Raw genomic sequence first — 9,578 nt, forward strand, 5'->3', positions numbered from 1 at the left:
TTTTTTTTTTTTTTTTTTTTTTTTTTTTTTTTTTTTTTTTTTTTTTAGTATTTATTTTTGAGTTATAGGTGGACACACTATCTTTTATTTTTATGTGGTGCTGAGGATGGAACCCAGTGCCTCTATCCCAGCCCACAAGGCCTATTCTTTAGAAGACTTTGGTATGCAATTCCTCAAATCCCCCACCAGGCTGCAAGGGTTAAAGTTCTTCAACCCCCAGGGCAAGCTGAAGGGCCTGGAGGCGTCCCTGCCTACAGGCCCTCTGTCCTTCAAGGCATGTCAGGAAGAGCCGCCTGGGGCCTTACCTATCAGGGGACTTACCTATCAGGACCTCGGTTCTCTCAAAGATGTTGCTGCTCTGGGCAGTGCTGGACATGGACACCTTATTGGACACATCCTCCTCAAAGGGCGAGCTCCTCTTGGGGATGACTTCGTTCTCTTCTAGCTCCTTAGTTTCAGAGGGGGCCCGGTTCCCAGGCCCTGCCCGCTCAGGGATGTGGTTATCTAGAGGCACCTGAATGTGGGGGAAAGAAAGAAAGATAAACAAAAATTCAGTGAGCTTGTGGAGGAACCCAACCAGGGTTGGGACATGAAGCCAGGTGGAGAATCTGGGCTGAACCATGTGGTCCTGGAATAGGACCTCACAACCACCTCTCAAAATCATGCTGCTCAAACCCTTACCTTGGACTTTTCTAGTACATCTGACCCAAATGGGAAATGAACCTGACCAAGAGAAAAGGGAGATGGGAGATGGATGTTCCCACACCTGTTGATAGGTGGGTGTTCTGGAGTGGCCACTCTGGAGGCAGTGTGGTAAAACCCTAGAAATCAGTTGCCCTTTAAGGCAGCCATTTTGTCTCTGAGGCTCTATCCTAAAGAGCTTACCACAGTGTTTTAATTTTAGGATATTAGAAAATTATACGCAGTTTTTCCATCAGTAAGCAGAACCAAGTGAACTATTATGCAGCCTGTAAAAGTGACGAGAACAGTTGATTACACAGGGGAAACATTCAGGGCCACTGTGGTGACAAATGTAGTAGACAGAACTGTGTATGCTATTTGGAAACAGTTGAAAACAGCCCTAAGTGATGGAAAAGGAGCTGGCGTGGACAGTGACTACCCCCGCAGGCAGCGTGTGGCCTACCGGTGACCCACAGTTGTGCCTGTCCCGAAATAAGCCCAGGACCCCAGATGAAAAGGCTTCTTGCAGAAAGGAGTCAGGCCCCTGGGAGCTGCTTTCTGCCCCTCAGTGGGTGTGTGACAGGGGTGGGCGCCAAGGCTGCAGCACTTACCAAGGGATGGATCACTTCAGGGAAGATCCTGGGGTCCCCCAAGTCATCTGTAAGGTCAGAATAGCTCTGTGAGCACAAGGTCCGCTTCCCCCAAGTAAGTGATCCCTGAGGCCATGGCTGGTGGGAGTCCTAACTTACAATCACAGCCCCTAAATCTCCAGGCCCAGCAAGTGAGCTTCGTCACCTCAATCTCAGTCACCTAGTCTGAAAAACGGAACTCCTGAGACCTGCCTCCCTGGCTCTCTTACAGTGTGCTGGTGGCTAGGTAGCCAGGCAGAGCCAGTCAGCTCCAAACCCTTGTTCAGAACAAGGGACCAGCAGCAACTCCTGGGAGCTGGCTAGAAGTGCAGAATTTCAGGGCTGACTGAATCAGAATCTGCATTTGAACAAGACCCCTGGGAATTAAAGTGTAAGAAAGAAGACTAATTGTAATATTAAATACCATATATTGCACCTTAAAACATGTACTGAGAAGATGGATATTTCACTACAGAACCTTTCACTATGTGTATGTATCCCATAACATCTTGTTGTATACCTTGTTGTAAATCTACAACAAACACACAGTCACCTGGGTGCTTGGTCCATGCCAAGAGCTCTAACTCAGTTCAGTTCCACAACACTGATGTACGGTCATTATTATTCCCATTTTACAGAATAGGAAACCAAGACTCAGAGGTGACAGAGAGTCAAGGTTTGAAGTCAGGACTATGTGACTTCAAACTTGGAATACTGACGTGTCCCTGAACATAAGAGGGATGATTCTCAGCAGTGGTCCACCCTGGAGGTCAGGGCCAGGACAAGACCATGAAGGGCATGGCCCCTGGTATGGTCCCAGGAAGCCTCTGTCCACACATGCCCCTCCCACCCCACCTCCATTTCTCAGCTAGTACTCTCCTTTCCAAAGGAAGAACACCACAAGGATCCTTCTTCCCCCACCCTGCCCCACCCTTGGCCACAGGGAGGAGCCTACGGGACAGGTTCAGACTAGTGCCTGAAAACACAAAGCTACCGTGAATTCAGAGCTACACACCACTTGCCTCAGAAGGTCTCAGGGACAGAAAAGGCTAGTACAGTTACTTGTTTCTCCTTTTGAGGAGGAAGAGGAGCTCTGTGGAAAAATCCCAGGCTCCACGGTCTGCTTCTCATTGGCTGGGCTACCTACCATTCCCTCCAGCCCTGTGACCCAAGCTTGCCCAGCACGTCCTCCATACCCAGATCTCCAGAGCCGGACAGCTCAAAGTCATCAGGTTCCTGCCCAGGCCCCCCAACGTCCTCATCATCAGGTAGGTCTCCAGAGAAGTATTGGCCTTCCAGGAGGTCCTGGGGGTCGATGACCTCAGTTTCTCGGATCTAGGATGAAGAAAGGAGAAGCCTCAGCCAGTGGTCCCCAGTGATCTACAACACTATTTTTACTCAAGCGCTGGCTACCAGGAACCCGAAATCAGGCCGGGTAGCGCAGGCTGTGACTCCAGCCACTCGGGGAGGATGGCAAGTTTGAAGCCAGCCTCAGCAACTTAGTGAGACCCCGTCTCAAAATAAAAAATAAAGGGGCTGGAGATATAGCTCAGTTGGTAGAGTGCTGGTCTCGCATGCACAAGGCCCTGGGTTCCAATACCCAGCACCACATTAAAAATACACACACACACACACACACACACACACACGTGTGTGTGTGTGTGTGTGCAAAATCTGCCCCTGGGGTGGATTCAGTAACACATTGAAGACAATAAATGAAGAAAAATAAATAAAATTAAAAAATAAAAAGGGCTGGAAGTATATCCAGTGTCAAAGTGCCCTCCTAGTTCAATCCCAGTACCAAAAGTAAAAAATAAGTAAAGTGGGCATTCAGGTGCCAGCAGGGGACAGAGCCAGGGTCTGGAGACCCAGGTCCTAGATCATACTCTGTCTCCTACTTGCTGTGTGATCTTAGGTAAGTCTCTTTCCCATTCTGTTAATAAAAATGATAAAAGTGGTAATAATGAAGTCATTATTATTAGGTACCCTTTACTGAGCGCTTGCTAAGTGCCAGCCCGGTTTTTAATAATTCTGATGGCATGTTGTTAACTTATTTTACAACCAAGGAGACTGGGTATTAAAGACTTCATAAATTATTTTCTTTTGGTGACAGGGTTGGCAGGAAGAGGAGACAGGATGGGGCTGCCTGGTTTCAGAGCCAGCGGGTCCCGTGTGCAATGGCAGCCCCAGCCTGGGGGTGCCATGCTGCAGGGTCCTGTGAGGCAGTGGCAGCTGATTCACACATGGCAGGGAGTGGACTCCTGGCTCTGATCTTGCCCAATCGGGGGCACCTTTCCCAGCTGAGTCAAGCTGGCTGGGACAGGCTCACTCACACCAAGACCTCTCAGGTCAGAGTGTTGCTCAGCTGGTGACTCAAGCGCAGGCTCCTGAATTCAGCCTTGATTTCTAAACATCTCCCACCAAGCTGTTCTGCTGCCAGCACTGTGCAGGGCATAGGGAGGCACAGTCCCTGCCCCCACAGACCATCCAATCCAGCATCCCACCGCATGGAGACCCCTGGTCATAGCAGTCTGAGGGCCACCCCTACCAAGCAGTTTTTCAAAGGGAAAGTACCCAAGGTCCAGGGGGGCAAGGACCCCATAACTGCAGGAGGCAGGGGAGGGGTCTGCTTAGAACCACAGAATATAAGCCAAACACCCCGGGAAGTCCCGTTCCCTTTTCCCAGAATTTGAGAACAGAACAGGATAGTGACTTGGCCAAGGTGGCACAGTGTTAGCAACACAGCTCAGGGTAGAAAGGCGCCAGAGCCCTCTAGCTGCCCTGTGCCTAGCTGAGGCTGCCAGGGGCACAGCAGGGATTCTGAGAAGGAACTTCCTCCAGTTGGGTTCCCAGGACAAAGCTGGACAGCAGCAGAGGTCTAGGAAAGCCTCTTCGGAAACCAGCCTCCTCTTCACCCTCCCGCGGGCTTCCGGGGAGAGGCGCGGAATCTGCGCCCTCCTCCACCCGCGCGGGGCAGGAGGCTGGGTTCCCGGAAGGCAGGGGGGTCGGGCGGGAAGAAGGCAGGGACAGCATCCCTCGCTCCCCGGGTGGGGAGCCTCCGCTGGGACGGCACCCGTGGGCTGGGAGTCCGAAGGGGTTAAGCCCCGGCTAGGGATGACCTCACGACTCGGGAATCAGGAGCTGCTGAGCTGCTGGCCCTGGAATTCCAGCCCCCGCACACCCGGCCTGCGCCTGTGGCTTCGGTTTGGCAGCGCAGGGAAAGGCTCCACAGGGTTGCGTAAGGGCTGCACCTAGGGCGGTTCCGCCTCTCCTGCTCCCGCTCCTGCAAATGCCCTGGGGCTCAGGTCTGAAACAGCGCGGCCTCCACGGTCTACCGGGTCCGGTCTACCGGGTCCGGTTTTAGAACGAAGCACTTGACATGATGTTGGCCCTCTTAGTAGACCTTTCTGCGGAGATGGAAATGAGGGCTATGAAAAGTAGTCACTTGTCTAAGGCCACACAGGCAGAAAGTGGCCATGCTGAACCAGAAGCCAGGCCTGAGTCTCCTGGGCTTTTAACCACATACACAGGAACACATGTGTTCACACATGAGCCCTGGTCATGTGTGAACACATGCGTGCGTCAAATCCAGCGGGGACAAAGACGGTTGGCCACTTGTTGACCTGGCCTGAAAACCAGCCTGCTGTGGGGTGTCGGAGTTCCAAGTCTGCAGGGCAGAAGTGAGATTCCAACAATGGGGCCGGGATTCCTGCAGTCTCCAGTCCAGAGACCTGTCCTGCTCCCTGGTCACCAGGAGCCATGGAATGCTGTTTATGCACTAGGCCTTTCCTTTAGTATGTGAAAACGCTATGGAGTGTTTCAAAACCACCCATGGGACCAACATGCTGACTGGCTGCTAAGAATTCCTCCATCCTCCACTGAAGATGACAGCAGGTGTGAAGATTTGGCAGCCAAGACAGCCCCCAAACAGGCTGAAACCAAGCTTCCTCCCTGGTGAGCCCTCCTGGCGGGCAACTGGCCACCCCTAACCCTTCGTTTCAATAGCAGGTTCCCAGAAGATGGAGTTAGTCCAAGGTCACACTGGGGACCAGTGGCATGGCCAGGCCCAGACCTGGTTCCTGGGCTCTGACAGGACAGATTCTTCATCAGCTGCATTGGAGGAGCCTAGGAGGCGTCCCTCCTCAGTAAGTAAGAGCACGTGAAGTGGTCTGACCAAGGACACAAGGAATTCAGTCCTCCTTGAGCTCTGGGGGCCCCTCTCTGCCCCTTCTCTGCCTACCAAGAGGGAAACTCCCAAGTGAGCAGGGGTCATTTAGGACAAGCTGGAACCAAGCCCCATGGGATTGTGGGTAACTGTCCCTCTTTTTGTGGCAGCTGGGAAGGCACCAACAGCCCTCCCCCACCACCTCCCTCCTTTCAGACAAGGCCCATTCAGTCTGGGGTGGCTTTGAAGAGCCAGGCCACCCAGCAGCCAGGCCCAATCCTGACCAGAGAGGGACCCCGCCCTGCTCCTGGCTAAGGATGGTCTGTTCTCCTCAGCTCACCCCACCCCTGCCCAGGCACGCGTGTTCACGTGTGTGTGCATGCACAGGCACCCTCTGTGGGGCCCCCGGCCTCTCTGCATCTTTGTCTTTTCACAGATGCACAACAGAATCACCAGCTTACAACGGCCGGTGGCTGGCCCTGCGGCTGCTGGGCACCTGCATTGGTACCTGGGGAGTTAGGGGTCCTGTATTCTTTCCCAAGCCATCCAGGGAAAAGAAGATGGGGGAAGGCAGGTACGCTCTCACTTTATAGCAACTACCACCTGCCAACAGAAAGTATCTGAGGCTGTGGAGCCCAACTGTCTCATTTTATGACCTCTCCAACAGATTGGGACAAGGGACTTTGCCAAGGTCACATAAGCAGCTGGCAGCAGAGCGGGACTTGGAAGTGGGTCTCCCAGCTCCCAGGCTGGAGCTGTCTTCCTCCCTGTCAAGAGTCCTGGCTGCGCCGAGGGTCTCAGCAAATCCATGGGCAGCAGCTGTCACTTTGGTTGTGCTCCCCATATAGTTTTCAGACTGTGGCAAGAAACTAGGAAAAGGTCACCAACCCTATTCAAAGTCCAACAGCTTCTGTCACCCCAGGAAAAGCATGGAGTGTCCACCACGTGCCTGGCACCCTACTCGGCTCCCTCTACACCTGAGCTCACTGAGTTGGTCCAGCGGTTTTGTGAGGGGCTCTACCTGAGGCTTGGTGGGGCTGTGGATCCAGAGTCACAGCAAGAAAGCAACAGAGCTGGGGTTGGGACCTAGATCTTCCTCAAGACCTCCTGCTAACCACAACCAGGCTCCTCACTGCCACACGCTCTTCACCTCCCCACCCTAACCTGACCTCCCACATACTGCCCAGACCAAGGCTCCAGGGTACCCCTTCCCTGGGCCAGGAGTAAACGAAGGTGAAAGTGATATTGCTCCAACAAAGAAACAGAAACTTGGCAGGCACGTACCAGGGAGTTCAGGGTCAGGGCTTGGTTAACTGTGATCTAATGAGAGCCTCCCCCACCTGCCTCCTCCTCAGGGAAGGCAGGGTCAGGGCCACACTTGATCCTTCCTTCAGGAGGCAAGACCAGGAGAGCAGTAACTGGGCAACGCCAATGCAGAGTGGGCCGGTGGGTGAGTGCCTTGGGCTCCAAAGCTGGGCCACCAGAGTGATTCTGGCAGGAGATACAGAGTCCATGGCAGGCACCCCCCCCCCATTCTATTCTGAAGGATCAGATATTTCCCAGAATGGGCATGTCGAACTACATGAACCCAACAGTTTATTTGGGCTTTTGATTCCTCAGTTTCCTCACTTGTAACCTGGCTCCTTAGCACCTTGCAGAGTGATAATGATTAAGGGAAATGCATATTGTATACAAGCAACCCAGCTCAGGCAGGGTACACAGCAGGTACTCAATGAGTGGTGGCTATTATTAATTCCCACCTGCCTTCCTTTTTGGCTAAGGGGGATTATTAATACTCAAAAGGTCAGAGGCCTGAGAAAATTTGTAGAAGCAGCTCCTGTGCTGCAAAGAAGCTGGCCAGTGGATGGAGCAGTACTTCTGCAAACTCCAAAAGGACTTAACCTACCGTGGGTTATTATTTTGCTTCTGAGACCAGAGACTTTCAATAACCAAACAGATTCCTTCAGACTATGCAAGAGGGAAAGACCAGAGATGGGTAGAGTAACACAGTTGTGGGTCCTAAGCGAATGGAGAGGGAAATTTTGTGAAGGAGTAGAGCGTTGACCAGAGACATGTGAAATTCTGCTTGGGACCTGGATCACCAAAGTATTTCCTGACATGCCTTGGGTACCAAACAAACAAACAAACAAAAACCCTAGAAGGCAAAAAGAAATCACATACAGTCTGCAGTTTGGTGCTCCGGTACCTGAAGGGTTAAGCAAGGTCTGGGGGTGGGGGTGGAGCGAAGGTTCAAATGTCAGCTCTGCCCACTTCAAGGTCAGGTTACTCTGAACACAATCACTATGAAGAGAGCCAGGCCTGGCACTGCCAGCAGCCAGCTTTTCACCAAGCTCCAGGGCAGCCCATTCCCAAGCAAGAACTCCAGGATCCTGGGAAGGGGGAGGTGATTCTGGAGCTTCTGGACAACCTCCTACCAGGAGCCAATCCAGCACCCTTGTCACTGACTCCCTAGGTGGTCTCGGGTGATTCCCTCTCTGGGCCTCGGTTTCCCCACCTGTAAAAGACGGGTCTCAAAGAAACAAACCTCTCTCTGTCCTGAGGCCTGGTAACCAAACTGGGCATTGCTCCGATTACCAGTGGAGACAGCAGGGAGGGGCTGGCTCCCCAGGGCCCCGGAGACAGAGGTGCATTGAAGCTGGGGCTTGTAATCTAGGCAGCCGATCCGAATTCCCTGCTGGATCTGTGGCAGAGAGGCTCTCAGGGCGCACACAAGCCTCTTGTGTTCTGAGAGCACCGTTGAGAGCCTCCTCTGCGCCTTGTCGCAGCAGATTAGATCGACCAGGGTGCTGGCTTCCTGCCCCTTTCCCGCCTCCCCCGCCACCCAGGGAAGCCACTGCTCCAGAGCAGCTCAGTCTGTTCCCTAATCATCTCCTGGTGGCTGGGCTTCCCCGAGGCAAGGAGCGTCCCCACTCGGGTGCCCAGCCCAGCCATTTGCAGCCGGGAGGACTGAGTGGTGCAGCCAGTCCCCTGCCGGCCTGGCTGCCACCACCCAGCTTCACCCAGTCACTATTTCCACACATGCCAGCCCCTCCTACCCGCCTTTCCATTACCCCAGGTGTCACCTGACAGTCTCTCCTCTGCCAGAGAAAACTGGGGCAGCTGAGCTCCCTGGCACGAAAGACCAGGGAGGGACTGAGTGAGACGGTGTGGCCCAGATGGGGTGAGAAGCAGGGGTGCCAGAGAGTGTGTTGGGGGTGGGGAGACTGTAGGAAGTCGAAGCTGGAACAAACTGGTAAGATCAGAGTCATCTTTTGAGGGAGTCCCAAGCCCTTTGAAAAGGATGAAAGGTGAACCCTGAGAACTGGAAGAAGCCATTTACATTTTCATTTTCACTGTGTACAGACACCACCTACCCAAGGCCAAGCCCTGGCCAGCCCAGGCTCCCTTGTCTAGCCGCTAATGATAAACTCAACTGCAGCCAGCACTTTACAAGTTTGCCAAACACCGATATGACCCTTGAGTGACACAGGTGTTTTACAGAGGACACTAGGGCTCTCAAACAAAGTGACTTATTAACCAACTCTGTGTCCCTGGGTGAGTGGCAGAGGTGGGACAGAGATGGGTTTTCTGGCTGTAAAATGTACCCACTTTTACAGTTACCCAGCCTCTAGCAGATAGAGCCAGAGAGACCTCCAGGGACAGGAATATGCCCAAAGGTCACCAGTGAGTTAATGACAAACCAGCTCAAGAAGCCAGGCTTCTTATTCTCCTGGGGTTAAATCAGAACCCAATATTGACATATGTCCTCCCCTCTCCAGGGCACCATGCATCAAAACTCGGGCTAGCTGCCTTCTCAGAACACTGCCTTTTTCTGTCCATCATCACTTTGCCCCTCCAAAGCCCAGAGTGTTATATGCAATCATTCAGCCACCCTTACACGAGAATTTGCTGGGCACCATGGCAGGACATGGGAGGCTGAGATAGGAGGATCAAAAGTTTGAGATCAGCCTCAGCAACTTAGTGAGGCCCTAAGCAACTCTGGGAGACCCTGTCTCAAAAACAAAAAGGGCTGGGACATGGCTCAGTGGTAAAGTACCTCTGGGTTCAATCCCCGGTACCAAAAAAAAAAAAAAAAAAAAAAA

General features: G+C 52.9%; 1 protein-coding gene across 1 annotated transcript in view; it reads right to left on the minus strand.

Annotated features, from left to right (window-relative positions):
• The window catches only part of Sdc4 (syndecan 4), a 21,265-nt gene that overhangs the window by 6,857 nt on the left and 4,830 nt on the right, over positions 1-9,578 (minus strand). The window contains exons 2-4 of the mRNA XM_015478839.2: positions 2,507-2,645; positions 1,293-1,339; positions 322-514 (exon numbers count right to left, since the gene is read on the minus strand). Of these exons, the coding sequence (XP_015334325.1) occupies positions 322-514; positions 1,293-1,339; positions 2,507-2,645 (379 nt within the window). The remainder of the gene's footprint in view (positions 1-321; positions 515-1,292; positions 1,340-2,506; positions 2,646-9,578) is intronic.

The sequence above is a fragment of the Marmota marmota genome, unplaced genomic scaffold (assembly GCF_001458135.2).
Source record: "Marmota marmota marmota unplaced genomic scaffold, marMar, whole genome shotgun sequence".
In the NCBI taxonomy this organism is placed as follows: Eukaryota; Metazoa; Chordata; class Mammalia; order Rodentia; family Sciuridae; genus Marmota; species Marmota marmota.